Here is a 24,883-nt window from a genome sequence, read left to right on the forward strand (position 1 = left end):
CGATGCTCCCCGCTCGGCAAGCTCTCACTTTCAGACAATTTTCCACCCTATTTTTCTCTGCCTGTTTCCGGACCTGACTCTGCCCTGTTCTGCCTTCCCGACATCCGACCTGTTTTGCCCCGCTACCTGCCTGACACCTGTTGCCGACCTTGTTTCCGAACTCGATACCGCCCTTGCTCTCCCGTCCCGGCTAACGACTAGTATTCCTGCAAATGTACGACCATTCTTGCTCGACCAGACACCTGCTACCCTTGTCTGTCAACCATCAGTTCGTAGAAGCAAGCCCTACTCTCCCTCTTTATTAATAAAACGGAGTAAACGAGTGCTACTGTTTCTGGTCTGTAACATCTTCGCTAAATATTGGCAATGCTTTCACCCAAGAACCACAGCAACAAATAGCTGCTTCCATGCTAAAAGCACACAAAAAATGTACGTTAACACAAACAAAAACGTACGTATTAACGCACAAAAACATAGTAAACATGCACAAAAACATATGCAAACACACACAAAAATGTGCGTAAAAACAAAACTAAAACGTACATGGAAAGGAACAAAACTGTACATGAACGCACACGAAAAATGTACGCTAACACAAGCAAAAATGTACGCATTAACGCACAAAAACATAGTAAACATGCACAAAAACGTATGCAAACACACACAAAAATGTACGTAAAAAGGAACAAAAACGTACGTTAACGCACCCAAAAAATGTATGCTAACACAAACAAAAAAGTATGTTTTTTACGCACATAAACAGTAAACACACACAAAAATGTATGCAAACTCACACAAAAATGTACGTAAAAAGGAACAAAACTACGTGAATACACACAAAAAATGTACGTTAACACAAACAAAAACGTACGCATTAACGCACAAAATCACAGTAAACACGTACAAAAACGTATGCAAACACACACAAACGCGATCGTAAATGTGCAAAAATTCCCCAAAAAACACGCACAAAAGCGTACGTAAATTCACACAAAAATGTATGTAATCACGCACGAAAACGTACGTAAACACACATAAAAATATACAAAAACTCATACATTGTATGTAAACACGTAAAACATACTTAAATCCACACAAAAATGTACGTAAAACGGAACAAAAACGTACGTTAACGCACCCAAAAAATGTACGCTAACACAAACAAAAACGTACATATTTACGCATATAAACATAGTAAACACACACAAAAACGTATGCAAACACACACAAAAATGTACGTAAAAATGAACAAAACTGTACGTGAACACACACGAAAAATGTACGTTAACAAAAACAAAAACGTACATAATAACGCACAAAAACATAGTAAACATGCACAAAAACGTATGCACACACAAAATGTAAGTAAAAAGGAACAAAAATGTACGTAAAAAGGTACAAAAATGTACGTTAACACACACAAAAAATGTACGCTAACATAAAAAAACCTACGTTTTAACGCACATAAACAGTAAACACACACAAAAATATATGCAAACTCACACAAAAATGTACGTAAAAAGGAAAAAAAACGTAAGTAAAAAGGAAAAAAAACCTACGTAAAAAGGAACAAAACTGTACGTGAATACACACCAAAAAGGTACGTTCACACAAACAAAAACAAACGAATTAACGCACAAAAACATAGTAAACATCCACAAAAACATATGCAAACACACACAAAATGTACATAAAAAGAACAAAAATGTACGTAGAAAGGAACAAAAACTACGCGACATGAAAAATGTACGTTAACACAAACAAAAACGTACGCATTAACGCACAAAAACATAGTAAACATGCACAAAAACGTATGCAAACACACACAAAATGTAAGTAAAAAGGAACAAAAATGTAAGTAAAAAGGAACAAAACTGTGCATGAACACACACAAAAAATGTACGTTAACCCAAACAAAAACGTACATATTAACGCACAAAAACATGGTAAACATGCACAAAAACATATACAAACACACACAAAAATGTACGTAAAAATGAACAAAACTGTACGTGAACACACACGAAAAATGTATGTTAACACAATGAAAAACGTACATATTAACGCACAAAAACATAGTAAACATGCACAAAAACGTATGCAAACACGCACAAAAATGTACGTAAAAAGGAACAAAAGTGTACATAAACACGCACAAAATATGTACATAAACACACACAAAAACATACGTAAAAAGGAAGAAAACTACGTGAACACAGACGAAAAATATACGTTAACACAAAGAAAACGCACAAAAACACCGTAAACATGTACAAAAACGTATGCAAACACGCACAAAACATACGTAAATACACACAAAAACATACGTAATGCTCCTCTTTTGACAGTCAGTAACTCAAACGGTGTTGTAACAGCAAAAAAAGGTATTTAGTTCCATTACCCGATTACTGAAAACTAATAACACTGTTACGTAACACTATTAATAATAATAATATCAACAATACTAATTATACATTCTACTTCAAAGCGCCTTCCAGGACACCAAAGGTACTATACTTAGAGTACTAAACAACAACAAAGCCAGAATCAAACAAGAAGTATTAGAGCACAGGTGTCAAAGAGGCGGCCCGCGGGCCGGATCAGGCCCGCTAAGGGATTGAATCCGGCCCGCGAGACAAGACTCAGAGAAGCGCAAGAGAAAAACAAGTTGCAGGTTGAAATATGTCAACATGATGTTGACAAAGCCAGGTGCCTCTCACAAAGGCACTGTACTTGTATTTATTTTTCTCTCTCTTCCTTTCTCTTCTTTCTTTCTCTTCTTTCTTTTCTTTCTCTTCTTTCTTTTCTTTCTTTTCTTTCTTTTCTTTCTTTTCTTTCTTTCTCTTCTTTCTTTCTATTCTTTTCTTTCTCTTCTTTCTCTTTCTTTCTCTTCTTTCCTTCTCTCTTTCTCTTCTTTCTCTTCTTTCTTTCTCTTCTTTCTTTCTCTTTGTTTTTTCTTTTCTTTCTCTTCTTTCTTTCTCTTCTTTCTTTTCCTTCTCTTTTTTTCTTTTCTTTCTCTTCTTTATCTTCTTTCTTTCTCCTTTTTATTTCTCTTCTTTCTTTCTTTTCTTTCTTTCTCTTCTTCCATTCTCTTCTTTCTTTCTTTCCCTTCTTTCTTTCTTTCTCTTCTTTCTTCCTCTCTTTCTCTATCTTTTTCTTTTTCTCTTTCTTTTTCTCTTTCTCATTCTCTCTCTTTCTTTCTTTTCTCTTCCCTTCTCTTTAATCTACTAGTCCGGCCCCCAACAGAATTTGTGTTCTATCGTGTGGCCCCCGAGTTAAAATGAGTTTGACACCCCTGTATTAGAGAGTGTCTGTCCCCTAAGTCGAGCTCCCCAAGTGGATTTTCGCGGTACTGCGGCTCCTATAGAAAACGAATAGTAAACGAGTGAAAAATCCCAAATGACCTTTTCATCCCTTGATTAACAAGCACATGACATGATCAAATCATGTTAGCATTTGGTGCAGAACTGTTCGAACGTTATTATTTTTTTTGCCTCTAAGACAGGGGTTTCAAACTCATTTTAACTCGGGGGCCACATGATAGAAAAAAACAATCTCAGGGTGCCAGACTGGTAGATTAAAGAGAAAGAAAGAGAGAGGGGGGGAGGAAGAGACAAGGAGAGAAAAGAAAGAGTTAAAAAGAGAGAAAGAACAATACAGAGAGTGCAAAAGAGAAAGAGAGAAGGGAAAAAAAGAGTGTAAAAGGGAGAAGGAGAAAGACAGAAAAATACAGAAAACAATAGCGAGAGAAACCACAGTAGCGGAAGAAAGGAAGAGAAGAAGAGAAAGAAAGAGAAAAGAGGAAAAAGGGAGGGAAAGAGAGAGATAGTGAGGAAAAATAAAGAGGGACAGGGAAAAAGAAAGAGATAAACACAATGAGAGAGAGAGAGAGTGACAGAAAAAAGAAAGGGATAGAGAGAAAACAGAGAGAAAAGGAAAGAGAGTGGTAAAAAAGAGAAAGAGGAAAGAAAATCGAAATGAAAAGACAAAGAGAGAGAGAAAGAGAGAGAGAGAGACAGAGATGGGAAAGGGGGAGATAAAGAGAGAGATGGTGAGGAAAAAGAGAAAGAGAGAGAGAGGGAAAAGGAACATGATAAAGAAAGATCACAAGAGAGTGTGACAGAAAAAGAAAGGGAAAGAGACGAAAGAGAGAAAAAAGAAAGAGAGAGGGGAAAAAGAGAGAAAGGAAAAGCAAAAGAGAGAGAGGAAGAGAGAGGGAGGGAGAGAAAGAGAGAGAGGGAAAGAAGAGAGAGAGAAAAAAGAAAGAGAGGTAAAAAAGGAGAAAGAAAACAACATCGAAATGGAAAGACAAAGAGAAAGAGTGACAGAAAGACAGAGAGACAGAGATGGGTAAAAAGGTGAGAAAGAGAAATGGTGAGGAACAAGAGAGATAGAGAGGAAAAAAGAACACAACAAAGAAAGAGACAACAAGAGAGAGTGACAGAAAAGAGAGAAAACAGAGAGAAAATGAAAGAGAGTGGTAAAAAAGAGAAAGAGGAAAGAAAATCGAAATGAAAGGACAAAGAGAGAGAGAAAGAGAGAGAAACAGAGATGGGAAAAGGGGAGATAAAGAGAGAGATGGTGAGGAAAAATAGAAAGAGAGAGAGAGGGAAAAGGAACATGATAAAGAAAGAGATCACAAGAGAGTGTGACAGAAAAAAAGGGAAAGAGGGAAAGAGAGAAAAAGAGAGAAAAAGAAAGAGAGAGGGGGAAAAAAGAGAGAGAAAACAAAAGCAAAAGAGAGACAAAGAGAGGGAGAGAGAGAGAGGGAGAAAAAAAAAGAAAGAGACGTAAAAAGGAGAAAGAAAAGAACATCGAAATGGAAAGACAGACAGAGAGAGCAACAGAAAGAGAGAGAGACGGAGATGAGAAAAGTGGTGGGAAAGAGAGATATGGTGAGGAAAAATAGAGATAGAGAGGGAAAAAAAACAATAAACAAAAAAAGAGACAACGAGAGAGAGTGACAAAAAAGGAAGAAAGAGAGAGAAAAAAGAGAGGGAAAGAAAAGCAAAAGAGAGAGTCAAAGAGAAAGAGAGTGTGAGAGAGCAAAAGAGAGAGAGAAAGAGAGAGAGAGGGAGAGAAAAAGAAATACATCTGCACTCTGGTTCGGCGCCTGTCTTTGGCGACATCAAGTGGACACATTTCAAACCGCAGGTCGTTTTTCCGACTCATTTTTCTCTGGTGCTTCTCTCAGCCTTGTCGCAGGGTCCCGATGAAAACCAATGGCCACATGTTTCAATTTTGATTTCCTTTTTCTAGATTTTCACGGACGGAAAGCAAACGGAGCCAAAAAGGAATCGACCGTCTGTTGAGGAAAAAAAAAACAAAAAAGAAATCAATCGGAGAAACAGTTCCAGCAAAACAGAACCGACCTTTCCAGCCGCTCCGGGAAAAGTCTTCAACTTGGGCTCTTGATGCCATAAATCTTGCAACTGCTGATTAAAGACGGGGAAGTTTCTGACAAAAGCCAAAACTGAGTCAAAATGATAAATTTAACACCATAAAGCCCCAGTGTGTCATAAATAGCGCCCCCTAGTGGTGTACACATACTTTATTCATTGAAATGAAACATGATTGACTTAAATAATCAGCAAAAACAGCTCATTAGAATGACTTTTTAAGGACTTTTGCCCTCTAGAGGGCGCCACTCTGGGGGGAGTGGCTGGAGAGTGCCCTCCTGTCTGCAGGCTCTCTCTGGTTGCTAGCCTCTATTGTTATTATTACCTTCCAAGTTTGGTCATGCGAGCAAATGTTACTGATTCCTGTGATTCCCTCATCTTTCACTCTTTCCTTCTCTAGCCACTTATTCTCTCGATCAGGGGTGTCAAACTCATTTTAACCACACGATAGAACAAACATTCTGTCGGGGGCCGGACGAGTGGATGAAAGAGAAAGAAAAAGAGAGATAAAGAAATAAGAGAAAGAGGGAGGGAAAAGAAGAGAGAGGGCGGGATAAAGAAAGAGAGAGAGGGAGAGAGCGTGAGGAAACAAAAGAGATAAAAAGAGAAGTCGTGAGAGAGGGGGGAAGAAAGAGAGAGGAAGAAAGAAATCCAAAGAGAAATAGAAAGACAGAAGGAGAGAAAAGAGAAAAGAAAGCGTGGAGAGTGGGAAGAGAGAAAGAAAAAAGAGAGAAGGAAAAAAGGAAGTTAGAGCAAAAGAAGTTAAAAAGACAGAGAGAGAGAGAGAAAGAGACAAAGAGCAACAAAGAAAGAGAAAAAGAGAGACACAGAGAGTGAAAGAGACAGAGACAGAGAGTGGGAGAGAAAGCGTGGAAGAGAGAGAGAGAGAGAAAGAAAGAGAGAGAGAGAGAGAGAGAGAGAGAGAGAGAAGGTGTGGAAGAGAGAGAGAGAGAGAGAGAGGGGGAGAGAGAAAGAGAGAGAGAAATAAATACAAGTACAGTGTCTTTGTTCGAGGCACCTGGCTTTGACAACATCAAGTCGACATATTTCAACCTGCAGCTTGTTTTTCTCTTGTGCTTCTCTGAGTGTTGTCTCACGGGCCTAATTCGATCCTTTGGCGGGCCTGATCTGGCCCACGGGCCGCCAGTTTGCCCCCTTTGCTCTAGATGATTACAATTATTGGTGCTGGATGTTTCGTAAGTTCCTGGATTGAGGAATCTAGTACTTGTCATGCTCAACTTTTCCTCTCCTCTGTTTCCTTCTCTAGCCGCTCATGTTAGCCAATTAGCTGCGGCTATTATTATTGTTAGCTGCTCTGTGAGTTATGTGACTCAGGCATCTGGTGCTTGTCATCTTTTACTTTTTTTCCCCACAGTTTCCTTCCCTAGCCACTTAGATTAGCCTCTTAGCTGCAAGCTATAGCTAGCGAATTTTGTTGTTAGCCGCTCCGTGAGTATTGTGATTTAGGCATCTGCCGCGGGTCAATTTGGACTTTTTTTTTCCAACTCTTTCCTTCTCTAGCCACTCATTCTCTAGATGCTTACAATAATTGGTGCTAGATGTTTTGTAAATTCCTGCATTGAGGAATCTAGATTAGCCTCTTAGCTGCAAGGATTGTGATTTAGGCTCCTGCCACTTGTCAGTTTGGACTTTTTTTCAACTGTTTTCTTCTCTAGCCACCCATGTAGCCACTACCTGCAGTGTATGACTTGCTATTATTTTTATTGTTAACTTGTCTGTGAATTACATGATCTACATGATGACCCTTGTCATCTTGGATTTTTTTCTTCAACTCTTTCCTTCTCTAGCCACTCATTCTCTAGATGGTTACAATTATTGGTGCTAGATGTTTCGTAAGTTCCTGGATTGAGGAATCTAGTACTTGTCATCCTCAACTTTTCCTCTCCTCTGTTTCCTTCTTTAGCCGCTCATGTTAGCCAATTAGCTGCGGCTATTAGTATTGTTAGCTGCTCTGCGAGTTATGTGACTCAGGCATCTGGTGCTTGTCATCTTTTACTTTTTCCCCCACAGTTTCCTTCCCTAGCCACTTAGATTAGCCTCTTAGCTGCAAGTATTGATTTAGGCTCCTGCCATTTGTCAATTTGGACTTTTTTTTCAACTCTTTCCTTCTCTAGCCACTCATGTTAGCCACTTATCTGCAGTGTATGACTTGATATTATTGGTATTGTTAACTTGTATGTGAATTACATGATCTAGGCACCTGACCCTTGTCATCTTGGATTTTTTTCCCCAAACTTTTTCCTTCTCTAGCCACTTATTCTCTAGATGGTTACAATTATTGGTGCTAGATGTTTCGTAAGTTCCTGGATTGAGGAATCTAGTACTTGTCATCCTCAACTTTTCCTCTCCCTTAGGCCCTTAGCTGCAAGTATTGTGATTTAGGCTCCTGCCACTTGTGAATTTAGACTTTTTTTTAACTCTTTCCTTCTCTAGCCACTCATGTTAGCCACTTATCTGCAGTGTATGACTTGATATTATTGGTATTGTTAACTTGTCTGTGAATCACACGATCTAGGCACCTGACGCTTGTCGTCTTGGATTTTTTTTTCCCAACTCTTTCCTTCTCTAGCCACTCATGTTAGCCAGCTAGCTGTGGGGTACGGCTCCCCGCTATTGTTATTGTTAGCTGCTCTGTGAGTTACATTTTCCCCACTGTTTCCCTCTCTCTCCTCTCGTGTTAGGCATTAACTGCAAGATATGGCCAGTCGCTATTGTTAGCTGCAGTTCCGTCTTTCATGCATTTTCAACTTTTTTCCATTGTTTCCTCCTCTAGCCAATAATGTTAGCCGCTTGTCTGCAGTCTGTGGCTCACCGCTAGCTGCTACCGGAGTTGTTGGATGCTCTGTGAGTTCTGTGATTCAGGCATCTGGTGCTGGTCAACTTTGACTTTTTTCTCCACTGTTTCCTTTTTTAGCCACTCATGTTAGCCACTCGGCTGCAGGCTATGGCTAGCGACTAATATTATTGCTAGATGGTTCCTGAGATCCTTGATTACGGCATTCGGCAATTGCCATCTTCACGTTTTTGTTCCACTGTTCCTTCTCTAGCCATTCATGTTAGCCACTTAGCTGCAGGCTGTGTCTGTTGGCTTTAGTTTAGCTGTTGTCATCTGGTGCTGGTCAACTTTGACTTTTTTCTCCACTGTTTTCTTTTCTAGCCTCGCATGTTATTCACTTGCCGCTAGCCACTACTAATATTGTTGCTAGCATGTTATGGTTGGCCTAAATTGCTATCGCTAACTGCTCTGTGAGTTCTGTGATTCTGGCATTATTTTTTTCTCTGTTTTATGTGAAGGTTCGAACATCTGCCGCTTTTTCCCATTGTTTCCTTCTCTAGCCACTCCTGTTAGACACCTGGCTGCAATCAATAGCTCACCGCTATTATTTTTTTAAGAAATTTTACCCCTCCTACACATCCATCCATGAGCTTCTTTCAACCTTTTAAGAAATATTTCGCCACTAGCTGCTGAAGTTAGCTACCAAGAACAGCTCTGACCAACTCCAGCAATTAGATCTTTTCAGCTGCTCCGGCTGAGTAGATATTTTTTTGAAGTTCTTCGGAGATTTTCTTCGAATGCACACACTCCATGCTACATTCTAAGCTACAGCAACCTCTAGTGGAGAATTATCACACACTGTCGCTTTATTAAAATTGTGAGTTTTACTGTTTTTCATTACATACCCATCCGAAGAAGAATGTGCAGAACCCGCGTAGATGCTGGCTTGGAGCTCTTCCGGCCATCGTTTCAAAACGGAGTTGATCCACGTTAAACCGGTGGAGACGTACCTGAGTAGATCAAAACCGGGACTACTGTCGTTCAGTTTTTGGGACTTGGGGTCGAGACTTACTCTTGGTGAGGACTCAGGAGGACGTTGCGGACTAAAGGGAAGAGGTCCACGCAGCAGCCGATGCTGATCTTGTAGGAATCGTCTTCTAAGCTGAGGACAATGTTGAATGAATGGGTATTATTGTTTAGAGTATGATGAAAATACAGATACTATGTCTAGATACTGTAATCCCTCAATACTCCACGCCTTAAATCTCACGGCCTCAATCCGTTATCCCCGCAGGGGCTGGCAGAGCACTATTTTTTGCCGTTCTATTCACAAAAAATGAACTGCACTGCTGCAGCCGCGATCCATTATCCTGATCCCATTTTGCTGTCAATACCAGCCAGCAGGACCAGCAGAGAGGTTTTTTTTTCAAGTCTGGTGGCTCTTTTTAGCTGATACTGCATTCCCACGCAGAATGAACTGCACTCATGCGGCCAAGATCCATTGTCCCTATCACATTTTGCTGTGAACAAGGACCAGCAGTGAGGATTTTTTTAAGCCTGTTGGCTCTTTTTAGCCGATACTGCATTCCCACGTAGAATGAACTGCACTCATGCAGCTAAGATCCATTGTCCTAATCACATTTTGCTGTGAACAAGGACCAGCAGCGAGGATTTTTTTCAAGCCTGGTGGCTCTCTTTAACCGTTACTGTATTCCCACGTGGAATGAACTGCACTCATGCGGCCAAGATCCATTGTCCCGACCGCATTTTGCTGTGAACAAGGACCAGTAGCAAGGATTTTTTCAAGCCAGGTGGCTCTTTGCAGCCGATACTGTATTCCCAAGTAAAATAAACTGCACTCATGCGGCCAAGATCCATTGTCCCTATCACATTTTGCTGTGAACAAGGACCAGCAGTGAGGATTTTTTTAAGCCTGTTGGCTCTTTTTAGTCGTTACTGCATTCCCACGTAAAATGAATAGCACTCATGCGGCCATGATCCATTGTCCCGATCACATTTTGCTGTGAACAAGGACCAACAGAGAGGATATTTTCAAGCCTGGTGGCTCTCTTTAATCGTTACTGTATTCCCACGTAGAATGAACTGCACTCATGCGGCCAAGATGCATTGCTCGGATAACACTTTGCTGTGAACAAGGACCAGCAGAGAGGATTTTTTCAAGCCTGGTGGCTCTCTTTAACCGTTACTGTATTCCCACGTAAAATGAACTGCACTTATGCGGCTAAGAGCCATTCTCACCATATCCTGTGAGCTGGGACTGGTAGTTGTGCCTGTGATGTGTTATATTTGATCGCATCACGCTGTTAGTTGGACCGCCAGAGCACACTTTTGTCATACATGGCAGTTCTTTATTTGCCCCTTATTCCCGCTAAAATTAACTGCAGCCACAATCCATTATTCACGATTGCATATTGCTGCTAGCGGGGATCGCAGGAACACACTTTTGGGCAGCCTGACAGCTCTTTTTTGATATTTTTGGGGCCTATATTGAAATACACTCATGCGGCTGCGATCCATTACCTCTAATCACATATTGCTACTAGCAGCGAGCGGCAGAGCACATTTTTGTTGGGCCTGGTGGCTCTTTTTTGCCGTTATTGCATTTCGACTTAAAATTAACTGCACTTGTTCAGCTATGATCCATTATCCTTGATCACAAAATGCAGCAACCGACAGAGTGCACTTTTGTTGGAAATGTTGGATCTTTTTTGCCTTTATTGTATTTCTGCCTTCAATTAACTATACTGTTTCAGCTGCAATCCGTTATCCCTGATCTTACAATGCAGCAAGCAAGAACAGAAAGATTTCGCTTTTTGGGCCTGGCATCTTTTCTTTCCTGTTATTTCCTCCTAAAATGAACTGCACTTGAGCGGCCACGATCCATTATTCGCGATTGCAAAATACTTCTAGCGGGGGCCGCCAGAACACACTTTTGTCCAGCCTGACGGCTTTTTTTACCGTTATTTCTGGCTAAAATGAACTGCACTTGTAAGGCCATGATCTTATCCCTGATCGCATATTGCTGCAAGCGGGGACCAGCAGAGCGCACTCTTTTTGGGCCTGGTGGCTCTTTTTATACCGTTACTGTATTCCCGCCTAAAATAAACAGCACCAGTGCGGCTGTGATCCATTATCCCTGGTCGACTATTTCTGAAAGAGGGGACTGTAAAAGGGCACTTTTGTCGGGAGGTGTTTCGTCTAAAATCCATGGGTGTGGCCGTGATCCATTATCTCTAATCAACTATTGCTGGGAGCATGGGTCGGAACAGTACATAACCTTTGGGTCTGATTTGCTGAAATATCCCATTGTGGCTTGCCTAAAATGAAGTGCACTGTTTTAGCCTCTATGCAATATCCCCAGTTTATATGTTTATGTTCTACATGGCGTCTCGTTTTCTGTTATTTTCACATGAAATTGTTCATTTTGCGGCCGCAATCCATTATCCTTGGTCAACTATTGCTGTAGGCAGGGGATGGCAGAGCGCATGATAAACGGGAGGGTACTACGTTGCAGATTTTCGTTCTAGTAAACGAGGGATTATAGTGTACATAAGGATAATGTATAGTACTGTTACCTTTTGCTTATTAGAGGCAGCATGTCCACGAGGACGCTGTTATCTTGAATGCTGAAATAAAATGACGATTAATATGTTATAAACACTTCACTCATTCCTTTCATTCGCCATTGTCATTTTCCACAATATACAGGACTGTCTCAGAAAATTAGAATATTGTGATAAAGTTCTTTATTTTCTGTAATGCAATTAAAAAAACAAAAATGTCATACATTCTGGATTCATTACACATCAACTGAACTATTTCAAGCCTTTTATTATTTGAATATTGCTGATTTTGGCTTACAGCTGAAAAAAACTCAAAAATCCTATCTCAAAATATTAGAATACTTCCTCAGACCAAGTAAAAAAATTAATTTTATAACAGCAAAACTAAATCAAACATTTGAAAATGTCCATTGATGCACTCAGTACTTGGTTGGGAATCCTTTTGCACGGATTACTGCATCAATCCGGCGTGGCATGGAGGCAATCAGCCTGTGGCATTGCTGAGGTGTTATTGATGCCCAGGATGCTTCGATAGCGGCCTTCAGCTCATTTGCATTTGTAGGTCTGGTGTCTTTCATCTTCTTCTTAACTATACCCCACAAATTCTCGATGGGGTTCAGGTCAGGGGAAATAGCAGGCCAATCAAGGACAGTGATGCCATGGTCAGTGCACCAGTTACTGGTGGTTTTGGCACTGTGGGCAGGTGCCAGATCATGCTGGAAAATGAAATACTCATCTCCATAGAGCTTTTCAGCAGACGGAAGCATGTAGTGCTCTAAAATCTCTTGGTATACAGTTGCATTTACTCTGGACTTGATGAAACACAGTGGACCAACACCAGCAGTTGACATGGCTCCCCAAACCATTGCTGACTGTAGGAACTTCACACTGGATTTCAAGCAACTTGGATTTTGCTCCTCTCCAGCCTTTCTCCAGACTCTGGCGCCTTGACTTCCAAATGAAATGCAAAACTTGCTTTCGTCTGAAAAGAGGACTTTGGACCACTCTGCAACTGTCCAGTGCTTCTTCTCCATAGCCCAAGTCAGACGCTTCTTCCGTTGTCTTGAGTTCGGAAGTGGCTTGACCATGGGAATACGGCTATTGTAGCCCATTTCCCGGACACGTCTGTGAACTGTGGCTTTTGATACCTGGACTCCAGCTTCAGCCCACTGTCTTTGAAGCTCCCCCAAATTCTGGAAGCGGCTCTTCTTCACAATTTTGTTAGGGCTGCGGTCATCTCTCTTGGTTGTGCAGCGTTTCCGGCCACATTTTTCCCTTCCAACAGACTTTTTGTGGATATGCTTTGAAACTGCACTCTGTGAACAGCCTGCTCTTTGAGAAATTTCTTTTTGTGTCTTACCCTCCTGATGGAGGGTATCAATGATGGTCCTCTGGGCAGCAGTCAGATCAGCAGTCTTCCCCATACTTGTGATTTAGTTTACTGAACCAAGCTGAGTGTTTTTAAGGCTCAGGAAACCCACGCAAGGTGTTTCGAGTTAATTAGATGATTCAGGTGATTAGTTGAATAGCCTACTTGTATACTTTTTCATGATATTCTAATATTTTGAGATAGGATTTTTGAGTTTTCTTAAGCTGTAAGCCAAATTCAGCAATATTAAAATAATAAAAGGACATCTTAATGGCTTGAAATAGTTCAGTTGATGTGTAATGAATCCAGAATGTATGACATTTTTGTTTTTTTAATTGCATTACAGAAAATAAAGAACTTTATCACAATATTCTAATTTTCTGAGACAGTCCAGTACTCACCACTCCAGAAAACCCATCTCATTCCAATTTCCATCTTGTTGGAATGTTCGATTATTGTTTTTAGGTTTAATCAATTTAGTTTTGTGTTTATCAACCAACATTCATCGTCTTTTCGATAAACGCGAATTAATAACTAGATTATAAAGTGGCCTTTGGCGTCCTCTTCTGGGCATTCTGAGGTAACTGCAATCGGCGCTCATAAATTCTAAAACGATTTCATCCCAAAGCACTTTTAACTATAAGTGAGGACAAAATGCACCTTACCTTTCGAAGTACGTAATCAATTCTCCAAAATGTCTTTTCCACAGTGTCAAGGCCACTTTCAGTCTCAAATTCCTTCCCATGAGCACTTCTGTTATTCCTCTGTGATCCTTTTTGAGCTTAAGAAAAAAAGGAAAGATATGAACGATTCAAATAACATGCATCATTGGAATAGGATGTATTAATCACAGAACTCACAGCAGCAAACAATAACAATAGCAGTTAGCGACGAGCTATAGCCTGCTGACAAGTGGCTAACGTAGGTGGCAAGAGAAAGAAACAGTGAAAAAAAAAGTCAAGCGCCAGATGCCTGAAACACAGATGTTACAGAGCAATAACAATAGTTAGCCATGGTTTGCAGCTAAGTGGCTAACATAAGTGGCAAGAAAAAGAAACTATAAAAAAGTAAAAAATTGCAAAATCCAGATGCCTGAATTACAGATCTCAAGGAGATGCTAACAAAAACAATAGCGGCAGGCCATAAGTGGCTAGAGAAGAAAACTAAGGAAAAAAAGTATTGAATAACAAGGGCCAGATACCCGATTCACAGAACTCCCACAGCAGCTAAAAAAAAATTAGCCGCTAGCAGCAAACGATAGCCTGCAGCCAAGTGGGCAGTTTGCAGCTAAGTGGCTAACATGAGTGGCTAGAGAAGGAAATGGTGGAAAACGTTAAAAACTATAAGATCCAGATGCCTGATTTACAGCTCTCAAAGAGCAGCAAAGAATAATATAACGCTGACATGAGTGGCTAGAGAAGGAAACAGCAAAAATATAGTCTAAAATGACAAGGGCCAGACGCCCTAATTTCTGTTCTCACATAGCAGCCAACAAAAACAAATAGCCTCCAGCCAAGTGGCTAAGTGGTAAGAGAAGGAAACTGTGAAAAAAGGTAAAACATGACAAGTGCAAGATGCCTGAATCATAAATCTCTCACAGCACAAAACAATAACAACGGCTGTAAGCAGCGAACCATAAGCCTGCATGTCAAGTTGCTAATATTGGTGGCTAGAGAAGGAAACTGTGGAAAAAGGTGTAAAAAGACAAGGGCTAGGTGCCTGAATCACTGAACTCACAGAACACTTAAAAATAATGGCGAGCCATAGCCTGCATGTCAAGTTGCTAATATTGGTGGCTAGAGAAGGAAACTGTGGAAATAGGTGTAAAAAGACAAGGGCCAGGTGTCTGAATCACTGAACTCACAGAGCAGTTAAAAATAATGGCGAGCCATAGCCAGCATGTCAAGTTGCTAATATTGGTGGCTAGAGAAGGAAACTGTGGAAATAGGTGTAAAAAGACAAGGGCCGGGTGCCTGAATCATGGCGAAGCATAGCTTGCAGACAAGTTGCTAATATTGGTGGCTAGAGAAGGAAACTGTGGAAATAGGTGTAAAAAGACAAGGGCCAGGTGCCTGAATCACTGAACTCACAGAGCAGTTAAAAATAATGGCGAGCCATAGCCTGCATGTCAAGTTGCTAATATTGGTGGCTAGAGAAGGAAACTGTGGAAATAGGTGTAAAAAGACATGGGCCAGGTGCCTGAATCATTGAACTCACAGAACAGTTAAAAATAATGGCGAGCCATAGCCTGCATGTTAAGTTGCTAATATTGGTGGCTAGAGAAGGAAACTATCGAAACAGGTGCAAAAAGTCAAGGGCCAGGTGCCTGAATCACTGAACTCACAGAGCAGTTAAAAATAATGGCGAGCCATAGCCTGCATGTCAAGTTGCTAATATTGGTGGCTAGAGAAGGAAACTACCGAAACAGGTGCAAAAAGTCAAAGGCCAGGTTCCTGAATCACTGAACTCACAGAACAGTTAAAAATAATGGCGAGCCATAGCCTGCATGTCAAGTTGCTAATATTGGTGGCTAGAGAAGGAAACTGTGGAAATAGGTGTAAAAAGACATGGGCCAGGTGCCTGAATCACTGAACTCACAGAACAGTTTAAAATAATGGCGAGCCATAGCCTGCATGTCAAGTTGCTAATATTGGTGGCTAGAGAAGGAAAGTGTGGAAATAGGTGTAAAAAGACAAGGGCCGGGTGCCTGAATCATGGCGAAGCATAGCTTGCAGACAAGTTGCTAATATTGGTGGCTAGAGAAGGAAACTGTGGAAATAGGTGTAAAAAGACAAGGGCCAGGTGCCTGAATCACTGAACTCACAGAGCAGTTAAAAATAATGGCGAGCCATAGCCTGCATGTCAAGTTGCTAACATTGGTGGCTAGAGAAGGAAACTGTGGAAAAAGGTGTAAAAAGACAAGGGCCAGGTGACTAAATCACTGAACTCACAAACCGGTTTAAAATAATGGCGAGCCATAGCCTGCATGTCAAGTTGCTAATATTGGTGGCTAGAGAAGGAAACTGTGGAAATAGGTGTAAAAAGACAAGGGCCGGGTGCCTGAATCATGGCGAAGCATAGCTTGCAGACAAGTTGCTAATATTGGTGGCTAGAGAAGGAAACTGTGGAAATAGGTGTAAAAAGACAAGGGCCGGGTGCCTGAATCATGGCGAAGCATAGCTTGCAGACAAGTTGCTAATATTGGTGGCTAGAGAAGGAAACTGTGGAAATAGGTGTAAAAAGACAAGGGCCAGGTGCCTAAATCACTGAACTCACAGAGCAGTTAAAAATAATGGCGAGCCATAGCATGCATGTCAAGTTGCTAATATTGGTGGCTAGAGAAGGAAACCGTGGAAATAGGTGTAAAAAGACAAGGGCCAGTTGCCTGAATCTGAATCACTGAACTCATAGAACAGTTAAAAATAATGGCGAGCCATAGCCTGAATGTCATGTTGCTAATATTGGTGGCTAGAGAAGGAAACCGTGGAAACATATATAAAAGGATAAGGGCCAGGTGCCTGGATCACTGAACTCACAGAACAGTTAAAATAATGGTGAGCCATAGCCTGCATGTCAAGTTGCTAATATTGGTGGCTAGAGAAGGAAACTGTGGAAATAGGTGTAAAAAGACAAGGGCCAGGTGCCTGAATTACTGAACAGTTAAAAATAATGGCAAGGCATAGCCTGCAGTCAAGTTGCTAACGCGAGTGGTTAAGATCTCACGGTTCAGCTATCAATAACAATAGCGGCTAGCCATAGCCTGCAGCCAAATGGCTCAAATGAGTGGCTAGAGATGGAAACTGGGAAAAAAATCTCAAACGACAGGCGCCAGATGCCCGGATCACTGAACTCACAGAGCAGCTAACATTTACATTAGCGGCTAGCGGTAAGCCATAGCCTGAAGCCAAGTGGCTAACATAAGTGGCAAGAGAAGGAAACAGTCGTAAAAAAGTCAAAGATGACATGCACTGGGTGGCTAAATCACAGAATTGATGCAAGTTCATCATTTTTCAACCTTTTTTTCTCTGACCCCATCGATTTTGAAACACTCTTCTTCTTGAGACACCGGAGGGTGCACCACCACCGTCTCCCGTCGAGCGCCTTCGTCGTCTTTGTTGGAGCCGTGGTGCGTCTTGGAGGGTCCTTGAGTTTTTTTCCGAACGAGCGCCAAATGCCTCGTCTTCCGTTTGCAAGACACGACTCGTTTAACTCTGCCCGGACGGTTTCCGGAGCGACTAGCAGGGGACAAAGGAGACAAAAAGGAAACAAATGAACTACCTCCCCAAAAAAACACAACTGGGCAATCTTTAAGACCTTCTCTTGTTGATGTCCTCTTTTTTATCTCCGTCAAACTGAAAATGAAAGCAGAAATGACCATTTTTCCAAAAAAAGGACAGGAATGAGGACAAAAAAGAGACTAGCCTTGACGATGTCCACTTCAGTGTCCGAATCCGAATCCATTATATCTTGAAAAGAGAAAAACAGTAATCGTTTATCAAACAGTGTGTCGTGAAAATATCAATAAATAAATAAACAAGAATATATAAATTAACAAATAATTTAATATATCAATAAATAAATATTCTAACAAATGAATAAACAAATGCATTCGAAAATAAACAATGAATTAATAAACAAATTTGATAAATTAATAAACAAATAAATAAAGGAGAATAAACAAATACACGATGTAGAGCAAATAAGCCCAGCACAAGAATGGCTTCCATATTCTTTGTTTCAAATCACTTTGGAATGATGGCGCCCCCTTTTGGACAGTCCCGTACGTAACAATTCACCATGCACCATAATGAAATGAAATGTATTGATAAAACAATGTTCTCACCTAGTAATTATGTCGATTGGAAAGACATTCTCAAATAAAGAACATTACGCAAACTTCTTTGGCTTTCTAACAAGTTGAGCAACTTCAAACACCGTCATCTGATCCTGGTGGGATCAGATATCTGAGACCGCGCCGACAGAGGCATGATCTGGTGACAGCGCCCTCAATTCCCCATGTTTTGAATGTATTAAAACAACCAAGGCCATGTATTGACAAAATAATGTTCTCACCTACGTAATTATGTCGATTAAAAAGACATTCTCTAGTACAGAACCTTACGCAAATTTCTCACTTCTTTCTAATAAGTTTAGCAATTTCGAACACCGTCATCTGATCCTGGTGGGATCAGATATCTGAGACCACGCCGATAGAGGCATGATCTGGTGACGGCGCCCCCTTTTGGACAGTTCCCGGACCTACCAATTCCCCATGTTTTGAATATATTAATACAACCAAAGCCAAGTATTGATAAAATAGTGTTCTCACCTACGTAATTATGTCGATTGGAAAGACATTCTCTAGTACAGAACCTTACGCAAATTTCTCACTTCTTTCTAACAAGTTTAGCAACTTCAAACACCGTCATCTGATCCTGGTGGGATGTCCATTAAAGAAAGAGAGCTTATCAATTGCTCACTCTTTTTTTCGCCTACCTACCTGACCTATCACATGTTGGCCTCTTGGCGTGGCCGTGCGGGTCTGAACTTCGGCCTTGAGTTCGGCACGTGGGCCGTAGGTTGCGACCATCCGAAGCATGAGACCAAATCTCTCCATAAAACAAGCTTCAGATTTAACATCAAGTTTGCTGGTTCATGGGAATAAGCGTTTTTTTCTGTACAAGGGAATCTCCCCAAATCGACTAGCATTATAGCGTAAACTCTTTTTGTGCTAGTAACTTAGACTTTCAGTGGTCAACCCCCCCCCCTTTTTTTTCCATCATTGATTCTGTGTTAATAAATTGTGTGTGCAATTTTAAACGGCCTGGTTGATCGATTCCATTTTCTCGGGATTAGTCATTCATATCAGAACTCAAAGAACTCAAAGTATTTTTTTTTCATCAGTGTAGGAAGTTCAGAGAAAACATAGGTTTATGGTGGAGCACAAGCAACAAATAGAGGCAAATTTGTTACTTGATTGCAGTAAAAAAAATAATTTGTTTCAATCCTCACGATTTTCAAAATCAAACTACAAAAATCCCTACAATTAGTTAATGAATCCATTCATATTTGAATAAACACATTTTAAAATACACAAATGAATGAAGAAATAAACAAGAAATCAATACATAATTACATTCATATTTAAATAAACAAATATTTTCATAAATAAAACAACAAGTACATGAATAAATAACCAACAAATAAATACATAGGTAAAAGAATAAAGTAATTAATGAATACATTAATATTTGAATAAACAATTATTTTTACTGAAGTAATACATTAATAAATAAACGAGCAAATGGATTAATGAATAACTGAAGAAGAGACAAATAAATAAATACATGAATAACTGAACATGTAAACAAATACATTGTTAAATAGAAATACAAATAAATTAATATTTGAAAAAAAAACCATTTGAATAAATGAATAAACAAATAAATGAATAAATGAATAAATGAATAAATGAATGAAGTGATACATTAATAAATGAATGCATAGATAAAATAAAAAATGAATACATGTACGAATGAATATTTAAATAAACAAATATTTTAATAAATAAAACAACAAATACATGAATAAATAACCAACAAATAAATACATAAGTAGAAGAATAAAGTAATTAATGAATGTATTAATTTTGGAATAAACAATTGTTTTTATTGAATTAATAAATTGATAAATAAACGAGTGAATGAATGAATGAATAACAAATAGGTAAGTAAATAAATACATGAATAACTGAACATATAAATAAGTACATTAATGATAAATAATAATAAAATGGAAATACCGAAAATATTATATTTGAATAAATGAATAAACAAATAAATGAATAAATGAATAAATGAATAAAAGAAAAAATGAATACATGAATGAATATTTGAATAAACAAATATCTTTTTTTTAAATTGTTGAATAAATAAGTGGTTAATCAATGAATAAACAAATACATGAATAAGAGACTAAACTGATAAATAAATAATCAAATAAACAAATAAATTAATGTGAATAAACAAACAACAGATAAACATTAAAAGAATAAAACAAATGCATGTATACATGACAAAATAATAATTGAATAAAAAAATAAAAAAAATAAATAAATAAACTAATCAATAAGTGACTGAATAAATGAATAAATGCAAATTTGCATCGGCAGATAATTTGGTGAATTTTAAACACGACTTTTTTTTTTTAACCGGAAAAAAATGTTTTAAATGATTGTTTTTTTTTGTTAAATTGTAAAATGAATAAGAAATATAATACTACATTGTTTTATTATATTTTAACTTGTTCTTTTAGTTATTTAGTTTAGTTAGCTTGACAAAAGGGCCATCTGGGCTTCCGTGGTTGTCAGGACCAGAACGGAGACAGGACCCACTTGCGTTGCGTTTCTCACAAGTTTTATTGGAAGAAAGAGAAAGGGTTACGCCCACGATCCGGTCGCTCTGAACGAGGACGTGGATCATCCGTGGCGAGCGATGGCGGTGTCGGGAATGGAAAAACGGGTCAGTAGCCGGGACAGGAGAGCAAAAACGTGGTCGGGGACGGAAGCGAGTCGTAAGCCAGGAAAGGAGAGTAAACGTGGTCGGGGACAGAAAGGTTGAAAGCTGGGACGGGAGAGCAGACGTAGTCGGGGTCGTAAGCAAGTCATAAGCCAGAACAGGAGAGTAGACATAGTCGGGGACGAAAAAAGGTCGAAAGCCGGGACGGGAGAGCAGACGTGGTCGTAAGCGAGTCGTAAGCCAGAACAGGAGAGTAGACATAGTCGGGGACGAAAAGAGGTCGAAAGCCGGGACGGGAGAGCAGACGTGGTCGGGGTCGGAAGCAAGTCGTAAGCTAGAACAGGAGAGTAGACATAGTCGGGGACGAAAAGAGGTCGAAAGCTGGGACGGGAGAGCAGACGTGGTCGGGGTCGGAAGCAAGTCGTAAGCCAGAACGGGAGAGTAGACATCGGCGGGGACGAAAAGAGGTCGAAAGCCGGGACAGGAGAACAGACGTAGTCGGGGTCGGAAGCGAGTCGTAAGCCAGAATGGGAGAGTAGACATAGTCGGGGACGAAAAGAGGTCGAAAGCTGGAACGGGAGAGCAGACGTGGTCGGGGTCGGAAGCGAGCCGTAAACCAGAATGGGAGAGTACACATAGTCGGGGACAAAAAGAGGTCGAAAGCTGGGACGGGAGAGCAGACGTGGTCGGGGTCGGAAGCGAGTCGTAAGCCAGAACGGGAGAGTAGACATAGTCAGGGACAAAAAGAGGTCGAAAGCTGGAACGGGAGGGCAGATGTGGTCGGGTCGGAAGCGACTCGTAAGCCAGAACGGGAGAGTAGACATAGTTGGGGACGAAAAGAGGTCGAAAGCTGGAACGGAGAGCAGATGTGGTCGGGGTCGGAAGCGAGTCGTAAGCCAGAACGGGAGAGTAGACATATTCAGGGACAAAAAGAGGTCGAAAGCTGGGACGGGAGAGCAGATGTGGTCGTGGTCGGGAGCCAGTCGTAAGCTAGAACGGGAGAGTAGACATTGTCGGGGACAAAAAGAGGTCGAAAGCTGGAACGGGAGAGCAGATGTGGTCGGGGTCGGAAGCGAGTCGTAAGCCAGAACGGGAGAGTAGACATAGTCGGGGACGAAAACAGGTCGAAAGCCGGGACGGGAGAGTAGACGTGATCAACATCAAAAACAGGTCGAAGCCGGGGGACAGACAGGAGCAAAAATCAGGTGGGAGTCAGGGTCGAAAAAGGCTTGCCTAGTGTTAACTGAGGTTCCCAGACGGACTGACAAAAGGGCACAGCAGGCACAGGTGATTCACATTGGTAATCATAACAGTAGTCGTAAAATGGCTGTCAAAAATGTGTTTTCAACATATGTAATATAATCGCACATTTTAACCCCGAAATCTTCAAATCCAGTTCCAGACTTCTTGTGCGGAGTTTGTATGTTCTCACCGTGCTTGCGTGGGGTTCCTCCGGGCACTCCGGTTTCCTCTTACAATCCAAAAACATGCATTTCAGGTGAATTGGCCGGTCCGAATTGTCCCTAGGTGTGAATGAGCAAGTGAGTTGTCTGTCCCCGTGTGCCCTGCGATTGGCTGGCAACCAGTTCAGGGTGTCCCCCCTGCCCACTGCCCGATGATTACTGGGATGGGCTCCAGCACCCCCGCGACCCTCATGAGGATAAACGGTACAGCTGATGAGATGAGATCTTTAAACAAAATCGTTTTTGGAACCAATTGTGTTTGGTTGAAACGAAATAAGTATTTTTTACACCACTAGGGGTCGTTACGTAACACCGTAAGCATAATTACACCAAATTGTCACTTTCCCGCATAATTTCCTTTAACACGTAATACTTAAAAAGCCATTTTGATTTCCCTCCAATGACAGACGGGAGAAACGGACCCGTCGGGTTATTTATTATATTTGGGCGTCAAATTGCGGTCGAGGTCGGCATCATTAGCCGCCAAATACGATGTGGTGGAAGGTGAGCCGGGTGGCCATAAACTTTACGGGAATAAAATAACATCTCGACTCCTCGACATCATCGGAAAATCCACCCGTGATATTTACGAGGTTTGGTTTTTTGTGAAAGCTCGCCTCGTTAATGCCAAAGTGAGGGGATGATCGTCCAGTCTGCGGTAAATAATGACGGCCTGTGTTGACATTCGGACGTTTGCGTGGATAATAATCGGCGAATATTTGGTTTTAACCGCACCGGAATGTACTCAAGTTTTTGCCGTTGGTGGAATTTGCTGCACTCGTACCAGTTAAACGTGTACTGAATTAAGTAGAATGTAATAAAATGAGTTTCTATAGAAGTTGTGACGCAACTTGGTCATGTATCCTCCCTATCTACCCCTAATTAGAGAATATTTGACTTTTCTAAATAAGAAGAAGTACAACTTGGTCGTGTAGCCTACCTACATCCCCTTGATTAGAATATGTATCATTTTCTATAGAAGTATTAGCGTAACTTGGTTGTGTATCCTCCCCATCAACCTCTAATTAGGGTATATTTCAATTTTCTATAATTTTCTATAGAAGTAGTAGCGCACCATGGCCTTGTATCCTCCCTGCCTATCCCTAATTAGCGATATTTAAATCTTTTATAGAAGTAGTAGCGCAACTTGGTCGTGTATCCTCCCTGCCTATCCCTAATTAGCAATATTTAAATCTTTTATAGAAGTAGTAGCGCAACGTGGTCATGTATCTTTCCTATCTACCCCTAATAAAAGAATGTTTACATTTTCTCGAGAAGAAGTAGTACAACTTGGTCGTGTAGCCTACCTACATCCCCTTGATTAGAACATGTATCAATTTTCTATAGAAGTATTAGCGCAACTTGGTTGTGTATCCTCCCCATCAACCTCTAATGAGAGTAAATTTCAATTTTCTATAATTTCCTATAGAAGTGGTAGCACAACTTGGTCGTGTATCCTCCCTATCTACCCCTAATTAGAGAATATTTGACTTTTCTAGATGAGAAGTACAACTTGGTCGTGTAGCCTACCTACATCCCCTTGATTAGAATATGTATAAATTTTCTATAGAAGTATTAGCTCAACTTGGTTGTGTATCCTCCCCATCGACCTCTAATTAGGGTATATTTCATTTTCTATAATTTTCTATAGAAGTAGTAGCGCAACATGGCCGTGTATCGTCCCTGCCTATCCCTAATTAGCAATATTTAAATCTTTTATAGAAGTAGTAGCGCAACTTGGTCATGTATCCTCCCTATCTACCCCTGATAAAAGAATGTTTACATTTTCTCGAGAAGAAGTAGTACAACTTGGTCGTGTAGCCTACCTACATCCCCTTGATTAGAATATGTATCAATTTTCTATGGAAGTATTAGCGCAACTTGGTTGTGTATCCTCCCCATCAACCTCTAATGAGAGTAAATTTCAATTTTCTATAATTTCCTATAGAAGTGGTAGCACAACTTGGTCGTGTATCCTCCCTATCTACCCCTAATTAGAGAATATTTGACTTTTCTAAATAAGAAGAAGTACAACTTGGTCGTGTAGACTACCTACATCCCCTTGATTAGAGTATGTATAAAATTTCTATAGAAGTATTAGCGCAACTTGGTTGTGTATCCTCCCCATCGACCTCTAATTAGGGTATAATTCATTTTCTATAATTTTCTATAGAAGTAGTAGCGCAACATGGCCGTGTATCCTCCCTGCCTATCCCTAATTAGCAATATTTAAATATTTTATAGAAGTAGTAGCGCAACTTGGTCATGTATCCTCCCTATCTACCCCTGATAAAAGAATGTTTACATTTTCTCGAGAAGAAGTAGTACAACTTGGTCGTGTAGCCTACCTACATCCCCTTGATTAGAATATGTATCAATTTTCTATAGAAGTATTAGCGCAACTTGGTTGTGTATCCTCCCCATCAACCTCTAATGAGAGTAAATTTCAATTTTCTATAATTTCCTATAGAAGTGGTAGCACAACTTGGTCGTGTATCCTCCCTATCTACCCCTAATTAGAGAATATTTGACTTTTCTAGATAAGAAGTACAACTTGGTCGTGCAGCCTACCTACATCCCCTTGATTAGAATATGTATAAAATTTCTATAGAAGTATTAGCGCAACTTGGTTGTGTATCCTCCCCATCGACCTCTAATTAGGGTATAATTCAATTTTCTATAATTTTCTATAGAAGTAGTAGCGCAACATGGCCGTGTATCCTCCCTGCCTATCCCTAATTAGCGATATTTAAA

The 24,883-nt window shown here is 40.3% G+C and overlaps 1 protein-coding gene across 1 annotated transcript; it reads right to left on the reverse strand.

The window, feature by feature from the left end:
• Positions 1-4,559: 4,559 nt before the first annotated feature.
• Positions 4,560-17,501, reverse strand: LOC148352066 (KATNB1-like protein 1; the record flags this gene model as incomplete). Its single annotated transcript, XM_088354985.1, has 8 exons — positions 4,560-5,305; positions 5,373-5,457; positions 9,102-9,206; positions 9,269-9,358; positions 11,793-11,843; positions 13,815-13,930; positions 17,180-17,384; positions 17,464-17,501. Coding segments are annotated over 8 exons (732 nt in total), but the record flags the coding sequence as incomplete, so codon positions are not given.
• Positions 17,502-24,883: the final 7,382 nt, after the last annotated feature.

This window comes from Urocampus carinirostris, chromosome 15 (genome assembly GCF_059441175.1).
Source record: "Urocampus carinirostris isolate Australia breed hairy pipefish chromosome 15, RoL_Ucar_1.0, whole genome shotgun sequence".
NCBI lineage: Eukaryota > Metazoa > Chordata > Actinopteri > Syngnathiformes > Syngnathidae > Urocampus > Urocampus carinirostris.